Genomic DNA, 24295 nt, shown 5'->3' with positions numbered 1-24295 from the left:
ATGTTCAGAAAATAATTACTCTATTAGCTGAGAACAATAATATCTTTGATCTCATAACTATAGACATGTTCAGACATATTAACTAAGTTATTTAAAAGGATGGCACAAATGACCACAAGCTTGTTACTGCTTCATTGGTTATGGCTGTGTAAACATATATGATCAATTATGCAAACGCAAATCCTGTGTAATGAGAAATGTTAAAGGGTGGGAAATAAGCCCATAGTTTAGTGACAGAAAGTGCAAAGAGAGATGCATTAGATATCCAAAAGAGGCCCAAACTTGTTGACAACCAAAAGTTGAATGGGAATCAAAATGAATGTAAAGACTGCTGTGGAGGTAACATTTGAAGAATTTTGAAGTGAAGTCTAATGGTATATGTCAGGGATCAGTACTTGGCCCACTTCTATTCAGCCTCTTTGTCAGCAATATCAAAGTCTGTGAGAAGGATCAAAACTACTGTATGCTTATAATGTGGCATTAGTTCATGTAGAATAAAACCTGGAAACACTGGAGAGAAGTGCATTTATGGCAACAAATAACACAGTACAGTGGCTCATATGGAGTGACATAACTATAAATCTTAAAAAAAGAATATGTTCATGGTGTTCACAAATAGTGGAAAGGAAAACCACATAGATATGTTCATAAAATTCATAGATGAAACAAGGTTGGAAGAAGTTACCTCTTTAAAGGTTTTGGGAATTACAGTTGACAATGAGCTCCAATGGAGACAACATTAGACAATGTCTCTTGCAAATTAAGCACTATAATATTTGTTATGGAACAGCTTGCACATTATGATAACAAAAAAATCCTACATACAGTGTACCATGCACTGTTTGAACCTTACTTATGGTATGAAATTTCTATTTGGGGTAACTCCAGCAGTAATATAAAAATAATTTTTTCTGCAATCTAAAAATATTGACTTTTCCATCACTGCACATGTACAAAACAATAATTTCATTAAGAAAAGGCAATACAGTACTAGTAAAAAATAAAAATGCCCATATATGTGAGACAAGAAATAAAAGACACCTGAGAAGCTTACTTCACAGACTGAGCACTGCTGAAATAGGTCCTTATACTCAGGTGTGCAATTTGGTAAAGCATCTTCCCAAGCGTGTACAAGACAGCATGAGCAAAAGACATACACGAAACTTCTAAAGGATTACTTAATGGAAAAATAATGTTATCATGTAGATAAATGCAGTGAAACCTCACCTAATGAGATCCTCCCATAATGCACGATTTGCATAATGAGCAAAACAAATTGCAAAAAATGACTAGCTTATTGAGCAATGTTTCGCATAATTAGTGATGAAGTTGTTTCACATAATTAGTGATGACGATTTAGTGTGATGTCACCAGCCATTTACACGCGGGGGAGTGGGGGGTGGGGGTGGGATGGGGTGCGGTGGGGAGAGAGGGGAGGGGTTGGACGTTTGACAATATGAACACCTTTCATTGTTGGCAGCAACATACAAACAATATTATTAGTACATACTGCAGTCTGGGTTTAGTGTTCTTTCTGCTATCATTTTAGTGCAGCTTGTGGTCACACATTTTTCTAAACTTGAGTTCACACAGTGTTTTTTGTGTGCTTGTTTTAATAACCTTTGTAGAAAAGTCCCTGAAGATAAAGCCACAAGAAGATGACCATAAGAGAAAGAAAATACCCTTTGAAATGAAACGTAAAATCATTGAAAAATGTGAACGTGGTGTGAGCATTGCTGACTTAGCATGCACATACAATTGGTCTACATCAACTATTTGCACTATCCTAAATAATATGGACAAGATTTAGGAGTGGATAATACTGGATGGTTGCTCCTTATATGGGGGGGGGGGGGGGGGGGGGGGGGGACCTGCTACATGGCACTATTAATGAGATCATTTGTGAGAATGCAAGAAAGGATTTTCACTGACCTCATTAAGAATACACCAGGATCATCAGTGGCCAAGGGAAGCATGGCTGGTTCAAGAAGTTCAATAGAAGAACCAGCATCCACAGTGTTGTGAGGCATAGCTAAGCAGCCAACTCTGACACAATGGCAGCAGAGAACTTCATCAGCAACTTCAAGATGCTCATTGATTCTGAGTGTTATCTGTCACAGCAGGTTTTTAATTATGAGACAGGTCTATTCTGGAAAAAGTTGCTGAAGCATAACTTTATGACAGCAGAGGAGATTGCATTGTGTGCTCACAAGCCAGTGAAAGACTGTCTCACACTGCTATTGTGTGCCAGTGCAAGTGGTGATTTGACAACTAAACAACTGCTCATTTACCACTCATAAACTCCACCAGAAAGAGTAAAGTCCAGAAGAGCAGGTTAAATGTGATGTGGAGGTCCAACAATAAGGCTTCGATGACATGTTATCTTTTTTGTGATTGGATCAATGAAGTGTTTGGTCCTTTGGTGAAAAAATACTTGCTTGAGATGACTCTGCTGCTCTATGTCTTGCTTGCTATGGACAACATTCTGGCCCATTCTCCAGGCCTCCAAGACCAGAACCTTGAAGAATTTCAGTTAGTCAAAATCCAATTTCTGCCTCACTACACCACACCATTACTCCAGTCTATGCACCAGACAATTATTTCTATCTTTAAGAAGCTTTACAATAAAGCACTCTTTGAGCATTGCTTTGAGTTGACTGAAGCTTCCAATCCCACTCTCAGAGAATTTTGGAAATATCAGTCCAACATCATTGCCTGTGTCAAGATGATTGAAATGGTGTGGGAAGAGAACTCTCACTTCTGCTTGGAAGAAGATTTGACCAGAGTGTGTTGTCAAATGTGATTCTTGAGGCATTTGAGTCAGAACCTGCGGAGCCTATAGTCAACAAGATTGTGTCTTTGGCCAAGAGCATCAGACTAGAAGTGGATAACAATGATATTGATGAGCTTATGGAAGATCATAGCCAAGAAATGACCACCGAAGAGCTTATGGAGTTTCAGTGTGTTTCACAGCCCGAAGTTTTGAGAGGAATTCTTCAGAGGAGGAGAAGGAGGTGGTAACAGCAAAGCAGCAATCTTCTGGCACAATAAGAGAAATGCTGAAAGAATGGGAATCAGTTGCACCGTACATTGGAAATCATCACCTCAATAAAGCAGTGGCTATGTGCACTACAAATTTATTTGATGATAATGCTGTCCTTCATTTTTCCAAGTGTTGAAGTGTTGGTAGAAATGAATGACTATAGATAGCATCCTAGTAAAAAAGAATTAGTTGTGTATCATGAGTAGTATATTACATAATACTTTATGTATAATTTTCTTTGAATAAATGACATGGATAAGATAAACCTTTTAGTATTCTTCCTGGGTGGAATGCATTATCATATTTTACACTAATTTATATGGGATAAATTGTATTGCTTAACGAGCGTGTGATGGTGCCCAATAATGACTGAGATGGATTCCATAGGATTTACATCAAGTGAAGTAGCTCACTGAGGCATCAACGTGGGTTCACTATAATGCTCCTCACTGTAACACAGTTCTGGCTCTGAGATATGGACAGTTATACTGCTGAAAGATGACATCGCTGTCAGAGAAGACATCAAGCATGAAGGGATGGTTCACAGCTGTCAGCGTGTCTTTGATTATTACCACAGGTTCCATGCAAGCACGGGAGAATGTCTTCTGCAGCATAATACTGCTCCCACCATCCTGTGTCCATGGTGTGCTGTACGTTTCAAGCCACTGTTCACCTCAGTGAGAGCCTTTGTGGAGATGATCATCGACCTAGTGTAGGAAAAATGTGATTCACCCGAAGAGCCAACACATTTACATTGAATAAAGGTCAAATCCCAATGATCCTGTGTCCACTTCAGTCATAATTAATGATATTGTTGGGTCAAGATGTGAACACATATGGGTGGTCTGCTGTGGAGCTCCATGTTCAACAATGTACGATGAATGGTATGCTCTGAAACACTTGTGCATGCACCGGCATTATTATCTTTTGGCAGAGATGCCACAGATCACCATCCATCCTACTTTACAGAGCAGACAAGCCTCTGGACCCCACATTCTGTAAGAGTTGTGGACTTTCAAACATTTAGCCCCTAGTGGTAGTTTCACTGTCCTTCTAGCTCTTTCCGTAGATGCTCATGACATTGGCACATGAACATTTGACCAGCTTTCCCATTTCTGAGATGCTCTTTCACAGGCTGTGCACAATAATAATCTGCCCTCTATCAGAATCACTTATCTCATTGGATTTCCCCATTTGCAGCCCATATCTTCTGTAGGGTGATCCATCGTCTGTGTCTGCTCTATTTACACACTTTTTTTACTGCATCAAGTGCCCACAATGCCATCAGTTGGCATCCAACATCAGAGTAGGCAGTAGTAATAATGTTCTGGCTAATCAGTGTATATTGTAATCAATTGAAAATATTGTAGTATGATGTACACAAATAATGTATAGTACGTAATTTTATATTGTATTACATAAGGTAAATATTTTAAGATACTAGGTTAGGTTGATCTTTTCTATACTACAAATACATTCTGTACCCAGCGTAATCCAATGGGATCAAATAAAAATTAATAATAAACATTATTCAATCAATCGATCTGGTATTTTCACAAAAGAATCTCAAAAAGTCATGGCCCTATAGATGTCAATTAATGAGCAACAATAACCTTTCCAGTCACTAAATGATGATATAGGTACTGAAACTGAAGGTGTCAAGTGATAGTTGAATTCTACAGCCTCTTCTCTTGATTACTAGATACATTAAAAAATGGGGTTAAAGGTTTATGAATCACAAGCTAATCAACACTATTTGATGAAGGCTGCTAGATCTGGAGGAAAACATGTTACTTTAAACTTTGATTCATGAAAGAAATTACCTGCCTTTTAATAGACATTATTCAAATTTTATGGAATGATTTAGAGTATCAATGTGACATGTGACCAGAAAAAGTTGCAGTTTGTTCTACTTTTAAGATACAGCACAGGACAAATGCACAGAACTGTGAATTTGATAACACTTAAGTAATTTTACTGTCTAGTTATAGATCATATTTTGTGCATAATTCTAATGAAATTTTTTGGTGATAGAAGAACGTTTCTGTTGGGACCAGGATGGATGTGCACCTAGCAGTGGATTATGCACCTAACCGTCATGTGAAACTAAAATAATTCCATTTAAGATTTAGATCTAGTATTCAGATTTCTGTAATTCATTTTGATCAGAACCTTCCTTTGTCCTTAACAGAAAAATTATACTGTTATGAAATACTACACTGCTGGCCATTAAAATTGCTACACCAAGAAGAAATGCAGATGATAAATGGGTATTCATTGGACAAATATATTATACTAGAACTGATATTTTCACTCATTTTGGGTGCATAGATCCTGAGGAATCAGTACCCAGAACAACCACCTCTGGCCGTAATAATGGCCTTGATACGCCTGGGCATTGAGTCAAACAGAGCTTGGATGGTGTGTACAGGTACAACTGCCCATGCTGCTTCAACACGATACCACAGTTCACCAAGAGTAGTGACTGGCGTATTGTGATGAGCCAGTTGCTTGGCCACCATTGACCAGACGTTTTCAATTGGTGAGAGATCTGGAGAATGTGATGGCCAGGGCAGCAGTCAAACATTTTCTGTATCCAGAAAGGCCCGTACAGGACCTGCAACATGCGGTCATGCATTATCCTGCTGAAATGTAGGGTTTCATAGGGTTGTAACACATCTGAAATATAATGTCCACTGTTCGAAGTGCATGGCACCCTATACCATTATGCCTGGTGATACCCCAGTATGGTGATAAGGAATACACGCTTCCAATGTGCGTTCACTGCAATGTTGCCAAACACGGATGTGACCATCATGATGCTGTAATCAGAACCTGGATTCATCCAAAAAAATGATGTTTTGCCATTCGTGCACCCAGGTTCATCACTGAGTACACCAATGCAGGTGCTCCTTTCTGTGATGCAGTGACAAGGGTAACCACAGCCATAGTATCCAAGCTGATAGTCCATGCTGCTGCAAATGTTGTCAAATTGTTCGTGCAGATGGTTGTTATCTTGTAAACATCCCCATCTGTTGACTCAGGGATCGAGACATGGCTGCACGATGCATTACAGCCATGTGGTAAGATGACTGTCATCCCAACTGCTAGTGATACGAGGCCATTGGGATCCAGCATGGCATTCTGTATTACCCTCCTGAACCCACCGATTCCATATTCTGCTAACAGTTATTGGATATCGACCAACGTGAGCAGCAATGTCACGATACTATAAACCGCAATCGCAATAGGCTACAATTCGACCTTTATCAAAGTCGGAAACGTAATGGTACACATTTCTCCTCCTTACACGATGCATCACAACAACATTTCACCAGGCAACACCGGTCAACTGCTGTTTGTGTATGAGAAAACGGTTGGAAACTTTCCTCATGTCAACACGTTGTAGGTGTTGCCACTGATGCCATCCTTATGTGAATGCTCTGAAAAGCTTATCATTTGCATATCACATCATCTTCTTCCTGACGGTTAATTTTCGCATCTGTAGCATGTCATCTTCATGGTGTAGCAATTTTAATGGCCAGTAGTGTATCTGTTGCATATGGATGGATTTAGGGCATACTAGCAAAAGTAAGGCCATATTTTTTCTGTTGGAAATGAACACTCTTCATACTCCGCAGTGTTGACACATTTATTGTTCCCAGATGACCAGTTTCAACAGTCTTATGCTGCCATCATCTGATTTTATGGAACTTGCTGTAAAACTGCTATGTTGCAATACATGAAGTCAAAGCACAAAAGACACTCTCCACATATACATGTCTTCATAAAAATCCAGTTGATAAAATACACACAGTTGGTAAAATGCTCACAGATGGTAAAAAGCACACAGTTAATATCCTTGTATTGTTCATGCATGCTGGTGGCAAACATTCTCACAAACTTGCTGTACAGCACTACGCTGCCAGTGGTGAGTTAACATAGAGGCAGCAGACCACTACAAAGTTACCTATCCAGTGATCATGGTGTACGAAGTGTGTTCATTTAACCATACCAGTCATCCCACAGCACAGCATGTGTACCTTGAAAAAATTTTTTTGTTATCAGAGAATATTCTCAGAAACAAATGTAAAATTAGATTTACTTCAAGGTAATAAGTTACTATTCCCAAATTACAAGAATGACAGTAGATAATGTCTGCAGCAGTCTGAGATTACTTGGAGGTGACACTGTTCTGTACAGAGACATGACAGCAGTAAAAAATTATTGAAAATTTATGACAGACAAACACAGTCAATACTTGACAACTCACATTAAAGCAAGTGTAATTAACATATCTGAATAGTAAACATGTTCTGTATTATTTAACTACACTATAAGAAACGAACTGTAATTCAATAGAACAAGATAGTCCCAACTGTCAGAAAATTAGATGTTACTGTATGCAATAATTTAACATAGTCTTATCACATGAGTCTAATTATTAGGATGGCAGATGCTAGGATGAACATCACTGAAAGAATTCCTAGAAACGGTAACTACCTTACAAAGAAGGTTGCTTTGAAAATTCTCATCTATCATGTTCTTGGATGTTGTTCCTCTGTCCAAAATAATTACCAAGGAGTTTGTAACTACCATCTACAGGTTAGTGGTTGCCTAACCTGATTTACTTGTATTGGATAATTAGGGAGAGAGAGAGAGAGAGAGAGAGAGAGAGAGAGAGAGAGAGAGAGCATGCACATGTTTCTAATGCCTACACAGTTCAATGAAAAAAAATTAGAATAAAACTGAGACTTCCAATGATTCTTTTACAACACACTGGTAATAGGGAATTGTCACACAGTTCCCAATACATTTACTCACATTTGCGATTTGCAAAATCTTAATACAAAACTAATTTCCATATAGACTTTGACTGTTTATCTAGGGTTCCAGGTGAAGTTGTGTGCTCAGGCTCAAAGGTATTCAACAAGATACCATGTAACAAAAAATAAGAACTTGGGAATTCCCACCAGTTCAAAAGGAAGATAAAATATTTTTAATACAGTGGCCAGATTAAGTTTCTATGATTTGCTTGTCTTTTTGGCTGTTTGAGGCTTCCTGGTGTAATAACTGCTTGAAAGGTTTTTGGTCATTGTGTTGTCATGGGACCTGCACAATATTTCAGTGATGCAGCTGCACATCGCTTTTGGGTGTATTATAGGTAGCTTTGGTGGCAAGCCAATTTGTCTACTAGCACACTAGAAAAGTGTGAGCATCTATCCTCATTGCACATATGCTTTTACAGTGAGCTAGCATATAAATTGGCTTACCACTATACCTCCCCACAAGTTAATGTAGAAATGACGAGCAGCGGGTTCATTGAAATATTGTGCAGTTTATTCAACAGCATCTATTGAGCTACCCAAGAATCTTTCAGTCCAGTTGTCTTTTGTTAATGTATACATTGACCCAACCCACTTCTCTGGTGATTCTCATTCTTGATGGGATCCATGGGATGTGATGAATAAAGGAATGAATGAGTGAATGAGTGAGTGAATGAGGTGTACCTCATGAACTTCTGGATAGTAGACACAAGCTTCAGTTTTTGAAGCTGTAGGTGCCCCAATGTAGAGTATGGAAAAAGGGGGGGAATCATTTCATTTTGTACAGAATTTACATGATGAATAACTTTCTGTGTACAGAATTGAGCAGGAGAACAGAAAATATTGAACTGAGATAATTAAGTGAAATTATAATATCAACAGGGTTTATTATTGTAAGTAGTGATAAAAGTTATTTAATATGTATGGGACAAAATGACTAGCAACTATTTTAAAGTAACAGCAAAAATAAAATTATTACAGGCAGAATTAAAGATAAAAGAAAGGAAGTTGTAAAGGCAGAAAAAGTATCAAAAGAGATGAATTCATTCATTCATTGCATTCCATAGATCCTGTTTGAAAGAGAACCTTCATGTATTTTGACTGAATCCACATGTGCAATAAAAAAGAAAAACATTTGCTAGAAACTAATTGTCTATCATATACTAATAATAAACTACACTACATTGATGTATACTCTTTGTGCTGAAAAAAATTTAGCATAAATTAACAGAAAACACACTTCTTCAATCTTCTTCTCTCTCTCTTTTTTACCAAAGAATAACAAATAACTACTTGCTTTGAGAGAAGAGTATTACATACAGTGAACATTTATTGTCATTTTAAATCTGTGGAATCAGGTGCAAAAAGAAAAGCAAAGTTGAGACCTAATGGAAGGGAATACTCTACGTTAATTTATACCCATTCACAGAAGATGATGTTATATATCTGGATTTCTTAGCACATATTACAGTTTCAGAGACAACTCACTCGCAGTTGTTCATTCCATTCCTCATGTCTTCTGTGTTGGTGACAAGATAGAAAGGCTGTCCATTCAGTCCACTGTAGCCAGGGAGCAGCACCCCAGACACTGATTCACAAATCGAATGGATCTCTCAGCTTAAGTGAGAGTTTTAAGCCAGTCAATGCTTGATCTATCATTAGAGAAGAAATAACTTCTTTTTAACTTTGCAGTATACATCTTGCTTGGTAATTATCCAGTTAATAAAAATATCTTCACTGAGAATTCATATTTAAGAGAGAAACCTGTACAATGAACAGGAGTTGGTGTTTTGGAAACCAGGAGGTGGAATATGATTGCATTTCACTCTCTTGCAAGAACATAACATTTGTAGACTTTTGTGTAAAAGCAGCTTTCAGAAAAAGCCTGTCTCCTCCTCATTTCTGTTGAAACATTTGTAATTATTTCATTTTTTTTTTTTTTTTTTTTTTTAGATTATTTACACCTTACTGCCAAATGATGTCTCTGTCAAGTATTGTTACACAAATATTGATAAGCAGTCATTTTTAAATCTTGTGTTTGAAGCTTTAGCAAATATTTTATTACTTTTTTTTCTAGGAGAGAAGTAGTGAATTTATATTTGTTGTGACATTGTTTCAAGTCCAATACTGAATATTATAAATTGAGTGAAATGGAAATAGTTATTAATTGCACAGATTGTATTAAAATAAAGAATGATATGAGCAAAGGCTAGACATAAAAATGTACTAGATATGAAAAATTTTAATTTATACACCACATACTGGTTGTCCAAATATAACAGTAACAATAATAATAATAATAATAATAATAATAATAATAATAATAATAATATGTTCAAATACGAGTCTCTAACTGCAAGGACCTTTTTTTAGGGTGCTGTAGAAGAAGTACGTATCATTGCTGGCCCTCATGGATACCTGAAGCAATGCCCTCTGTTAGATTCAAGCTGCCCTACATGTGGGCAGTTTTCTTTGCTGCAGAGTACAGTTGAGCAGCTGACACAGAATCTGTATGATCTCTCACAAAAAGTGAGTGGACTTCATCTTCTATTTCTTCTTTTTACCTTGAAAATATTGAATTTTCTGGAAGTGTCAATGTATTAGCATAATACACTTTTTAATTATTTATTTATGTAGTAAAATTGTTCAAGCACATCAAAGAAAAATTACCAGAACTTAAATGGAAATGTTAATTTTGTACACTGCCGAAAAAGATTGAAGCTAAGGTCTGAATCAGAACCTATTTGAAAAAGTCTACCTTTGCTGACTAGGTAAAGAGGTTAAGAAACAATGTTTTATTTGGCAGGTTCCTTGAGAAAAATTTATTTTTAGCATATCAGAGCTGTTTATTGAAACATGTACCTAAAAAGCTATCATTATACATATTCCAAACTTATGCCATTTATTGATTGTTTATATTTTGATATTCCGAGGAAGGGGGGGGAAATAAACAAAAGGAAATTGTTTACATTATTTTTATCTTCAATTCTTTTTTGTCTATTATCTAAGCCAGTATTCTGTGGTATCATTATTTTTAATCACAGCACAGCTTAAACTGCTGCAAGTGAAATGAGTAGGAGTGACATTTACAATTTTGGTTGTCACAAATATTGGGCTGTTTAATCAGATTTGTCGCTGTTTCCAAAGCGAACCTTACGTTGGGATGTAATTTCACAGCTTAAATTCCTGTGAATGTAGTGAGAACCAATAAAATTTCTAATCTTGATTTTCACAAATATTTGGCTAAGTCTTCTGAATATTTTGTGGTGTTTGAGTTGTAGTTATGGCAGGAAAAACATCTGTTTCTTTCTGAATACATGGTGAATTTCACATCTATATTGATGTGAGAGTGTGACAACATTCCTTTGTCTCTTGCTTCCAAATATGTTGTCTGCCTGCTGCACACTCATTGGCTGCATAGAACCAGCAGCTGACTCCCCCATTTTCAGTCCCATCGTACATCACAATGAGTGTTCACAACATTGCTACATAAAACATGGAAGTTTGCCACTGACACCTATCTATATTTGTACCTTCCTTGCATAAATGTAGGCCCTGTACTATTGCTGAGTAATTGTCCAATTTTGAAATCACTTCAGTTCTGACTACAAGTGGTTCTGGCAAACTGCAGTTTAAATGTGGTAGATGTTCATAATGTTCATATATGTAGATGGTGCACATTCCCATGGCTGGCAGCAGGACCAAATTTACTGTCTGTTCACCATTCCCCTCCAAACATTTGTCTTAGTTCTCAGCCAGTCTGATGTTAATGTTTCTCCTCTAACAATTCCATTTTCTTCAAAATATCTGCAAGTGAGCTCCATTGCCAAAGCTCATCTGTAAATGTAAATGACCCCTATATTGATATGTTATACAATGTAAAAATGTAGTTTAATTTTCAAATGCAAGAATATGCTGTATTTTTTGAATGACAAATTTGGGAAAAAACCACAAATATAAACAGCCCAGGCTTGGGTGCTCAGTATGTGTTACAGTAAAGTACAATTCTGTTGAGAGCACATACATGGTCCTGTCATATTAATGTGTCCAGCTGTCAGAAGCCTGATTAAATACCTTTTGTAATGTGGACCACTGTGAGATGTGGAGGAAGAGAGTCACTGAGGTTCTGGGCGGTACCAACATGTATGTGGAGCCATGCTGAGTCAAGTGCTGTGGCTGCCTGCTCTAGGTTTCTCAGTTCAGGATCCCAAGCATGAACAGCCTGTTTGATGTGGTCAAACAGACTCTTGAAAGGGCTTTAACCTGGGAAATTTGGTTACCAGGATAGTGTGGTAAACTCATCCTTGTGCTCTTCAAACCACACATGTACACTGCAAGCTGTGTGACATGTTGCACTATGCTGCTAATAGATGCCACCCTGGCAAGGAATAAACAAATTACAGGTAGGGGTGGAAATGGTCCTCAAGAATAGATACATACTTGCATTGATCCACTGTGTCTTCCAGAATGACTAAATCACCCAGAGAATGGCCCAAAAACATTCCCTTCACCTTAACACACTCTCCTGTGACCTGGACCCTTCCAAACATTTTTGCAGGGTGTTTGCTTTCAGATGTTTCATGCTGTGCACACCAACAGCTATCTGTCTGATGGAGAATAAAATGTGATTCATCTGAAAAGGCCATCTGCTGCCACTCAGCGGATGTCTAGTTGCAGTAGTGGCATGCAAATTCCAACCTTCATCACTGGTGAGCAGCAGTCAGCATGGAAGCATGAACCAGGTGTCTTCTGTGAAGGCCCATATGCAGCAATGTTCACTGAACTGTCATCGAGGAAACGGCAATGGTAGCCCTTAAGTTCATCTGGTTGATCATTTGCTCAACAGTTGTACATTTATTCACCTGTACACATCCCCACACCCACCATTCATCCTTGTCAACCACAGCTCATGTTGCATCACAGTTCCCTTAGTGCCAGTTTTAGATAGCGCTGTTTTACCATGCATGGTATACTTTAACCACAGTGACTCATGAACAGTTTACAGACTTAGCCATTTCAGAAATGCTTCCACCCTTGGACCAAAAGCCAATTATCATGTTGTTTTGCAGGTCAAATAAATCAGTCTATTTCTGCATTGCGACAATGACTGCACTGTTTTCCATGTCCCACCAACATGCTTTATATTCCCTCCACTGCTAGTGCTGCCATCTGCTGCCTGTGTGTGGTTACTGCACATTGAAATTGAACGTAGGCGGTGATCACATTAATTTGACTGGACCGTACATGTTTTGAGAGCACTTGCACCCTGTTGTAGTTGGGGTTCTTGTTGACCTTGATGTGTTTTTAGTTATTTAACAACATTGTCAGTCACATTCAAGGTGGACACTGTATCATCATGGGGCCATGGAGCAATGGACTGAATTTCCCTGTTGGATGAATCATGGTTCCTGTTGTAAAATATTGATGATCATAAAAGGATATACCATCTTCCCTCATCTCGTAGGTGTGAAACATATCACGGATTATTAATACATTATTAGCAGATGGTGGCAACACTATGATAGTGATATATTGAGCTGCCTCCACAGGACATGCAACTGTAATGAAAAGATCACTGTATGCTGAGACTATCACTATTACATTGAAATCTACATATATACTCTGCAAACTCCTGTTAAGTGCATGGCGGAGGGTAAGTCCGTCTATACCAGTTATTACAGCTTTTTCCCATTCTATTCACATATGGATCAAATAAACCTGTGCCCATTCATGTTGCCCTTCTCCGTGTACTTCAGCATCCCCTATTAGCAAGTGAGCAATGTTGTATTGTGGGTCGTAAGAGTGATTTGCGAGCAATCTCCTTTGCAGAGTGATTGCATTTCCCCAGTTTTCTATCAATAAACTAAAGTCTACCACATGCTTTGCACAAGACTGAGCCAATGTTGTCATTCCATTTCCTATCCCTACAAAGTATTACACCCAAGTATTTTTGTGTGTTGATTGATTCCGTCTGTGATTGATAGTGTTGTCATAGGACACTACTTTTTTTTCATTTTGTGAAGTATACAATTTTACATTTCTGAACATTTAAATCAAGTTTCTTGGACTTGATTACTGAAAATTTCAATTTCAGCATTTTTCTCTAATCTTCTCACATTTGGAGGTGTCCTTTCCTTTTTTACAGTTTCATTCTCAGTTAAAGATATAGAAGCTGATGGTCAGAACCATGGTCAGCACCAGAAAGAGTCTTAATGTTTTTAACTGTCTATGTCCATTGCAAGCCGATTAGTGAATAGTCTATCTGATTATGGTATGTTCCACCTGGTGAGGTCCAGGTGAAAAGTTCTCATGGATGGTGTTGGAAGCAGGTGTTGGTTATAATGAACTTATTTTCCTGACAGAACTGAATCAGGTGATCTCCATGATCATTTCTTTTGCCTAAACCATGGCAGCTAAGTACTTCATTTGATGAGTCCCACTTTCCTACCTTAACATTATAAATCTCTTTGCACTGAGGTAACTTCCTTTTTTGGGTACTGTAGGCAGTTGGGAAGAGACTCATAAAATTCATCTAACACTTCATGATCAGCCATTGAAGTTGGTGCAGATTTCTGTATTACATTTAGCTTGCAGCGTCTAGTGTTGAATTTCACTAATATTATTTGGTTGCTGATAGGCTTGCACTCAGTCATTACAGCATTCCATCACTCATGTACTAACAAGGCAACACCATTGATGCAGTTATCTGATATACCAGAAAAATATTCTGTTACCTGTTTTGAAGCACCCAGTGCCTTTCCAATCAGTCTCTGCTAATCCTAATATCCCAATTTTAGTTTGCTGGCATTCTCTTTCCACAATCTGTAACTTTCCAATATGGCATAATCCTCATACATTCCAGGTCATAATCTTGTGTACATTCCTCTGGAGGTTCATAGTTTTTCTTGCAGTTGTACAGATATAGAGTAGTACCTTGAGTATTTACAAGATAAATGGCTATGCAAATGAGGTCTTTACCACAATGCAAACTTAACTGAATCAAAAACTTTTTTCATGTAATTTAGCTAAGATGTGAGAAACTGTATGACACTAATGGAAACAAAACTGGTTGTGTAGTGAATATAAAGTTACTAATATAGGAAATAAAAGCATACTATGAAAGGGACTTTTGAGGACAGTGTTTGAAGGGCATCAGTTCCTAATCACTTCACATAAGTTTTTCTGTAAATTAAAAACATTGTAGGACTGTAGAAGTGAAATCATGGTTTCACATATGTCAAACAGATATGGGCAATGGGTGCAGAATCACTGATTGAGTGCTATAGTTCAATTCTTTTATCTTGGCGGTTCGCGCATGCCCACCCAGACGCGGGAGATTGCTGCATTGCCAGTTGCCCGCATCAAGAGAAGCAGTGCCATAATAGTTTGCAAACTTACGTTTACGGGGGAGCACGCAGTTTATGAAGTGAAGCCACCACAGCTGCATTAACCCTTTCGCTGCTACAGAAACGGGCTCCCCGTTCCGCGATGTGCGTGATTTTGTCATGATTGCACTGTTTGCCTGTGCCTACACATGGTGTTTCGACTGCTTTGACACACTTTATCATTCGATTTCACAAAAACTATTTGGCCCAAAAATTTGATTTTTACATATCTTCTTGACTGATACCTTCCCCCCATAAAAGACTTAATTTTGTTTTGATGTTCAAAGCAGTTATTGTGCAGCATTAGATGTAGTAAACCATTGCACGAAATTTTGAAGAGTTTGCAGAGGCAAAAGTCCATAGTGTATTACTTTCTGTATGGTACACTTTAGTTGCCACTAGAAATTTCAAAAAATTACATTCAAACGAATAAAATTCATGAAGTAAGACACTTTGGTATTATTTTTAAAATAAAGAAAATATTAAGCACTGATCAAGGTGTGAACTCAGAACATTTCGCTTCACAGCCATACACTTTAACCATTACGCTAATGCAGCTCGTCATTCAATGTGTCTCCTGGAGGACTTTAAAACATCACGCAAAATACTGACAAACACTGTTGGTATGATTATGAATTACTCACATTTCGTCGAAGCACAATAGGAAATAAACAATTACCGCTGTTCTTTATTGCGAAAAAGTGGTTAGTGAGAATGATACAGACACCTTTCCTTGCTATCGCCTGAATTAGGAGGCTTATTGCTTGTTTGGTTTCATTAATTAATAGAATATGAAGCAATTGGTATAAAGAATGCTTTTTCCAAACTTTCTATAAAAGAAAGTCTGCTATCAAGACATTGCTTTTGTTCAATTACTATATTTATGACTGAACGTTTCTAAAACTGAAGACACTCGTCCATGCTCTGCACTGCAGTCAAGCTCTGGCAACGTCGTTCAGTGTTCATTGGCTGACTGTGTTTTGTGACATCAGATGTGCAGAACAAACCTAAACTTGGCCGCCGTCATAAATGACGTGCACTTTAAATAAGACTAAAGAGGCCCACTTCGAACAGCATAGTCACAGAACTAGTACTGGAAGAACTCATAGGGAAGGAAAGCACATTGCCTCAATATGTAGTGATGGAAAGATTGCAGAGCTGGTCCTGCTTGAGGCAGAAGGTGTAGGATAGAGTCAGTGGTGTGGTAATAAGGTAAGGAAGGCAGTAAAGAATGACAAAAAATTACTGGATAGCATCCAATCGCAGTTGCCCACCAGTGCTAAAATGAAGAGCCGCGGAATGGGAAGTTGTGACTTTCTTTCTTAGTAGTTAAGAGACTCATCATTAGATTTATTGTTTTCCACTAGTTATGGACATGCTGCAGGGGCTCAGATACTGAACTTAAGTCTTTTGACAGCAGCCCGTATGGGTGTTTGGAGCGTAATGTCTACCAATGTGGTGCTGGGAGTCGGAGCTTTTTTATATTTTTTTAATGCACTGGCAAGTGTTGATGATGGTACCAAATGATTGAGATAAGGCTTTAGCCTGCCAGAGCGTACAATTATGGCACAGTCTGCTATTGTAGTTCAGCATCATAGGTGATATGAGCTACCAAATCTGGTATAGTCTCTCATAAGAGAGGGAGAACTTCTTCATTTTTTCCTTTTTCCGCACAAGATTCCTCACCCAATCCCATTGTAGGTATGGTGGTAAAGTGGCATCTTTATTACCCATCTTTATCTGCTGAGCAGTTGTCTTGGGATTGTTTTGTTGATTTTTCACATAATTTTATGCCTTTTAACTAGCCCTTCAACTTCACCTGAATATCTAACCATTGACAACTTTAATACTTCAAAATAAGAGCTCATCTTTTGTGCATACACAACATCATAAGAAGTTTGTCAAGATGACTGATGAATCCAGGTGTTATAGGCAGACACAACGTAAAGTGAGTACTTATCCCAATCATAATGAGTGTTGTTTAGATAATAAGAATGCATCTTACTGGTGGACTTGGTCTCAAGTTCAATTCTCCCATTCACTTTGGGATGAAACCTAGCAGTTTACAGATTTGTATGAATAATGAAGACATAGAATTTGTCCATTTATCTGTTAGTATTGCATCAGAACTTCCAAAAGGTAAGACCAAATGTGTAACAAAAGCTTTCACTATCATCTCTGCTATCATGTCAGCAATCAGCTCCAAAGCTAGATAAAATAGGAAATGATCAATATTTAATAATATATACTTGTTTTCTTGATGTGTCAATGGAAATGGTTCTAAGATGTCCAAAGGTACTATATCAAAAGATCTGGACACCTCAGATAGTGTTTGCAGCAGAGTTCAAGTGCATCTTTCCAGGCTAGTGACAGACTTCATAATCATACTCACTCAGCTTTAAATACCTTTGCATGAGTCAACTACTTGGGTCTTTTAAATTCAAGAGCAACAATAAGGCAGCAGGATCCATTACTATTGTGAAATGACTACTGACTTGAAATAGTTTATGCCAAACACCAGAGCCGACAACTCTTTATCAGTTGTGCTGTGCTTAATTTCTGTTTTGTGGAGCTAACCTAATGCGTAACCAGTTAGTCTCTTACTCCTGACTCAAAACACAATGTATGGTGTAATCACTAGCATCACAGGACAGGATAAATGGGTTTTCAAAGTCCAGATAAATTAACAGAGGAGATTTTGTCAGAACACCTTTAATTTGTTTCATTATTGCTTCACATTGTGTGGTCGAGTTAAAATTCACCCCTTTTTCAGCAATTTTATTAAAAGCTTCTGACAGTGGCATAATCTTCCAGAAATCTATGGTAATAATTAGCAGCAGGAGAACTGATTTTAATTCTTTAATATGTTTTGATTTGAGAAAGTTTTTAACCGCTTCTGTGAGATGTGGATTTGGTTTTGTGCAACCAGAACTTACAATGTGGTCCATGTTGTACCTGAGACTCCACTAAAGAACAATTCTCCAATTTTAAGCTTAAGATAATGTCTTGTAAATGTGGCAGTATGCTTCTCAGCCATTCAGAGTATTCCTCTATCATCTGCAAAAAGACAATGATATGCCAAATAAATGCTGGGTTTAAATCCAAGCATTAATAAATCTGTAAACTGCTGAAAAGTAACAGGTGCATTTCTCAAACCAAAGGGCATTCTAAGGAACTCATACAGTTAAACGTGGTGTCCAGCAGCACACCTGGAATTTCTTAATAGCCTGACTTCATAGCTAGGGAGGTTATACGATTCACAGTTAGTGTATTGACACAAAGGCAGTAAGTTTTCTCACCATAAATGATTTTCTAAGTATGACAACAACAGATAATACCCAAGGGCTAGAGAGAGGGTGAATTGTCCCAGTGTCATGAGTGCTGTCGAATGCTTTCCTTCATGACTGTGGATGATACAGAATTAAGTAGCGATTTTGTGCTACTGGACTTGCTTTTTGTGTCAGAATTTCATGCTATGTTAAATCTGTTGCTGATAAATATTGTCTATCCTCACACAGCCACATGAATTATTCCAATAATGAATATAACAGGTTTCTGCCTGAGCCTGATAAATGCAATAACTTTTCTTCCAAGTCAATTCTAAGGGGTGGAGTGATGCACATACTTCTTGGCCCAGCAACATCTTTTGACTCTTTGTGGGATACTTTTTGTGTCGTTTCAGATTTTCCAGAAACTTAGTTTCTCCTGTCTGAGACTGCTGAACAGCAGTGGGTGCTATTTCTTGTACAGTGGCCAGTACTGTCCCACATGGAACTGTAACGTCTCATTTTCCAAAGTTATCTAAACACAGGAGGACACACAGCTCTCCATTTATGTTTTTAGCCTTACAAAGGCGTTTCTTGTGTGCACCTAGAGACAATTTAGAACTTTATTTCAGTTGAGAAGATCAGCCAGATAGATAGTTCAGTAGGCTATAAGATTCCAGTTACCATCCAGAGAACTCTCTCCATTCCTTACATATGATTTCAAAGGCACTGGCTTTCAACACTAAGATATGTAGTTTTGCATAATCCTGCAGATTAGGTCTTTTTCTGTGAGATACTCTTGTCTCTGCAGTGGTGGCACTGCCAAACTGGTACACTGCATCACCAAATTGGACAGTTTGATTCTAAAAGTCAACAATGGCATGCAAGTGGTGCAAGAAATCATTCCAGAGAATGATGTCAAAGTCCTATCTCCTTTTTCTGAGTACCTCCATCTCAAAAGTGTATTTCCTTGTACCAGTCTGTAGCTGAACACAGCATGGAATTTGGTTTGGTTTGCTTACAGGAGCCATGTCAAAAATTTATAACACATTTACAATGATTTTTGCACTAATAAATAATAGCACTAAAACAAATAATAACACTATAAGGACATTTCTTGGAATATGTAACACATTGTATCCAGCTCAAATTTCCAGTTTGTCCTGCATGATTTCATCCACTGAGTAATAACATTTCAGTGTCAGCACCTCATATAGCTTTCTTTCAAGTGGACCTAAATTCATCTGCATTAACTTGTTCCCTTTTAATTTATTACAAATTTTCATTCCCATGTATTGAGGTTCCTGGGCGTACAGTCTGAGGCAGTAGGTGGGGAGCATAAAATTTTCTTTGTTTCTAGCATCATGTGAATGGAAAAACTGGTTTCCCTCAAGTAATTTGTACCTGATGTACAAAAATATAATAATCTCATATGTGTATAGGGATTGCAGAGTTAATATTTTAAGTTTTCTAAATAATAGATGACATGTTCCTTTTCATTTGCAGTGCACATATTTCGAATGTTATTTTTACTGTATTTTTAGTATCTGTACTATATTTGTTGAATTATCCCAACATTCTGTGAAAGGATTAATAGTCTCTGTCCACAGTCCACTAATGCAACAGAGAGGTGGCTTCAGACCCTGCTTCTTGCCAGGGAGGGGGAAGTGAGGGGGGGGGGGGGGGGAACCCTGCTTTCTGCAATCATATTTACCATCTCTGTTGACCCAAGAAAACTAACTGGGTTGACTGACTGTAACGGGAGCTTGGTGTGGTAATGACACCATCTCCTCTGCCATTTCCAAGTCCATATCTCCTCAAGACCCTTGAAATCCTTCCTGGCCTCAGCCTTTCCTATTCCATGATTGGCTGCAGTTGGCACTTAATTGGTTAACCTTTCTACAGTAGGTACTCCTAGGAACTCAGCACTTATTAGCAGTGGGACCTGACCACATGAAATGTCCTGTTCATCTCTGTGAGTAATTGCCCACCATCAAAATAGAAACTCACACTTTTTTGTTGAAGTACCTGTCAGATAACCACCTGGTCATCTCCTCCAATCTGCTGGCTTTATGCAGAGATTTGAGTGATATCACATACATTTGAGCAAGTCTTGACAACTTCAGATGTGTAACATTTAACTGAAACTCTTCAGGCCATCAAAACATTCAGCCAGCATGACAAACATTTTGCAGGAATGCGGCCACATTTTCAGAGTATTTGCTGAAAATGGAGAGATGAAGGTAACTGCAGCAGAACTATTTACTGTGCTGAGCTGCAGTACAAGTAAAGGTCTACCAGTGTGTCCCACAGTGTCTTCAAGGACCTAACCAGACAGTTAGTTTCCACTGACCCACAGTTATGGGTGAGTTTCCCTAAATCTACCCTCTTTTCTAGACCTCTCCAGATCTTTTCCTACACCCCTCTTCCTTCCCCTTAAATCCTTCTGCCACTGGCTCCAAAAGCTTGCATAATTACAGGGTGTTACAAAAAGGTACGGCCAAACTTTCAGGAAACATTCCTCACACACAAAGAAAGAAAATATGTTATGTGGACATGTGTCAGGAAACGCTTACTTTCCATGTTAGAGCTCATTTTATTACTTCTCTTCAAATCACATTAATCATGGAATGGAAACACAAAGCAACAGAATGTACCAGCGTGACTTCAAACACTTTGTTACAGGAAATGTTCAAAATATCCTCCGTTAGCGAGGATACATGCATCCACCCTCCGTTGCATGGAATCCCTGATGCGCTGATGCAGCCCTGGAGAATGGCATATTGTATCACAGCCGCCCACAATACGAGCATGAAGAGTCTCTACATTTGGTACCAGGGTTGCGTAGACAAGAGCTTTCAAATGCCCCCATAAATGAAAGTCAAGACGGTTGAGGTCAGGAGAGCAGGGAGGCCATGGAATTGGTCCGCCTCTACCAATCCATCGCTCACCGAATCTGTTGTTGAGAAGCATACGAACACTTCAACTGAAGTGTGCAGGAGCTCCATCGTGCATGAACCACATGTTGTGTCATACTTGTAAAGGCACATGTTGTAGCAGCACAGGTAGAGTATCCCGTATGAAATTATGATAACGTGCTCCATTGAGCATAGGTGGAAGAACATGGGGCCCAATCAAGACATCACCAACAATGCCTGCCCAAACGTTCACAGAAAATCTGTGTTGATGACGTGATTGCACAATTGCATGCGGATTCTCGTCAGCCTACACATGTTGATTGTGAAAATTTACAATTTGATCACGTTGGAATGAAGCCTCATCCGTAAAGAGAACATTTGCACTGAAATGAGGATTGACACATTGTTGGATGAACCATTCGCAGGAGTGTACCAGTGGAGGCCAATCAGCTGCTGATAGTGCCTAAACACACTGTATATGGTACGGAAACAACTGGTTCTCCCGTAGCACTCTCCATACAGTGACATGGTCAACGTTACCTTGTACAGCAGCAACTTCTCTGACACTGACATTAGGGTTATCGTCAACTGCATGAAGAATTGCTTCATCCATTGCAGCTGTCCTCATCATTCTAGGTCTTCCCCAGTCACGAGTCATAGGCTGGAATGTTCCGTGCTCCCTAAGATGCCGATCAATTGCTTTGAACGTCTTTTTGTTGGGACACTTTCGTTCTGGAAATCTGTCTCGATACAAATGTACTGCACCACGGCTATTGCCCCGTGCTAATCCATACATCAAATGGGCATCTGCCAACTCCGCATTTGTAAACATTGCACTGACTGCAAAACCACGCCCCTGATGAACACTAACCTATTGATGCTATGTACTGATGTGCTTGATACTAGTACTGTAGAGCAATGAGTCGCATGTCAACACAAGCACCGAAGTCAACATTACCTTCCTACAATTGGGCCAACTGGCGGTGAATCGAGGATGTACAGTACATACTGATGAAACTAAAATGAGCTGTAACGTGGAAATTAAGCATTTCTGGACACATGTCCACATAACATCTTTTCTTTATTTGTGTGTGAGGAATGTTCCTGAAAGTTTGGCCGTACCTTTTTGTAACACCCTGTATTACCTTCTTTATGTGCAAGTTCTGCCATTGCTTGGTGAGTAGATTTTTCTATCCATCCAATTATATTATGCTACTCACTTCTGCACTACCATTCATATGCCTAGTGGGCATTTATCCACTCAAAATTGAAAAAAAAATTACTTACAATGAAGCAAATCAATATAAATAAATGAAAATTTATGCATCACCTTGAAGTAAAGATCAGTTCTCTTCTCTAGTGTTTGCTATGTCCTCAATATCCTCAGTGGATGGGTGGTGGCTGCAAAGAATTGCTTCCAGGTCACAAGACATGTTGTGCAGTGATGTCAATGTGACAAGACATGAATGGCCCTAGATGAGAAACACAGCTCTGCATGGTAGCCAATGGACAGCACGATTCAGTGCGATGAGACAGGATGGCTCCGATAGTGGCACAGCTCAGGGTGCAGGGTGGCAGATGAACTGCACAGCTGTTGTCAGGCAGCATCCCCACAGTTATCATGAGTGAATGGTGTTGGGCAGTTGGGAAGGCTACAGCAAGGTAAGGGCACACAATTCGTCCCCAGACAGGGTTGGCTGTGAGCTAGACTCTGCTGACATAGTGACATGCACCAACACAACACTAGGCATCTCTGGCAGTGCCAGTTCTTCCATGCCCTGGCTAATTCATGACAAAGCTCACCATGAAAAAACAGCAGCCTCCTTTGCAGACTGATTGGTGGGGTCTCTCACTTCCGACTCCAGTTTATAAGGTGCAGAGTGGTGATTTAAAAGTAAATATTTGCAGTCTACTCCAGCGTATGGAGTACAGTTGGGCAGGGCATGTGTTTGTAGAACAGACCAATGGTCAGTCAATGTAATCATGGCAGGTGTTGTTTGATAATGAAATGAAGTCCAAGAAAATGAGAGAGAGAGAGAGAGAGAGAGAAAGAGAGGGGGGGGGGGGGAGAAGATGTCATGCTGAGCTGAGGCCCAGAACTAGAGAGACCACGTGTCTGTTGAGTGATACTCCAACAATGTGTCATAACCCACACATGATTTTTCTCCCACTCTCCATAATGGCTGTTCTGGTAATGCATGTGGACTTGTAAATAAGGAGATTACCAGAACAAACAACTTTATACTGAGGTGATGACTCTACTCACCACATAGGTGATGAGAGTTGGTATGTGGGTACTGACAGAAAAAAAAATTATAAATTTATTGTCTACCTATACAAATAAATAAAAAATGTAAATGTTTGTTTGTACAAAATCATAAATCTCTGAAAGTTCTTCACCAATTGCTTTGAAATTTCTGATACAATGTTGCATCTGAATATGCATGTGTTTTTACCTTCCTAAGATGTTTTTCCCACTTAGACCCCAATCCCTTTGGGATGCATCTTAATTTCTAATATATTTATCTGTGTGTGTGTGTATGTGTGTTTGTATATGTGTTTGTGTGTGTGTTTGGAGATTTACGGTTTTGAACAAAGAGCGTGAGACTTTTGCTAACACCATTATGCCATATATATAAAATGTGTGTATTTGAATGCAATGTTATGTCAGAATTCAAAGCAGATGGTGAAGAACTTTTGGAGATTTACAATTTTGTACAAACAAGCATTTACATCTATATAAAAATCTTAAATCTCCCAAAATTCTTCGCCTATTGCTTTGAAATTTTGATACTATGTGGCACTCAAATATGTGTGAGTTCTTATATACCTAATTTTTACATATATAAAAAAATAT

The 24295-nt window shown here is 38.6% G+C and overlaps 1 protein-coding gene across 1 annotated transcript in view; it reads left to right on the top strand.

Moving 5' to 3' along the window:
* LOC126175368 (protein kinase C-binding protein NELL1-like) overlaps window positions 1–24295 on the top strand; it is a 931698-nt gene that overhangs the window by 647309 nt on the left and 260094 nt on the right. Inside the window, exon 5 of the mRNA XM_049922135.1 lies at window positions 10243–10398. Within this exon, the coding sequence (XP_049778092.1) occupies window positions 10243–10398 (156 nt within the window). The remainder of the gene's footprint in view (window positions 1–10242; window positions 10399–24295) is intronic.

Source organism: Schistocerca cancellata, chromosome 3, assembly GCF_023864275.1.
Source record: "Schistocerca cancellata isolate TAMUIC-IGC-003103 chromosome 3, iqSchCanc2.1, whole genome shotgun sequence".
In the NCBI taxonomy this organism is placed as follows: domain Eukaryota; kingdom Metazoa; phylum Arthropoda; class Insecta; order Orthoptera; family Acrididae; genus Schistocerca; species Schistocerca cancellata.
The sequence above is the reverse complement of the archived record's forward strand: the minus strand, read 5'-3'. Positions and strand labels throughout refer to the sequence as shown.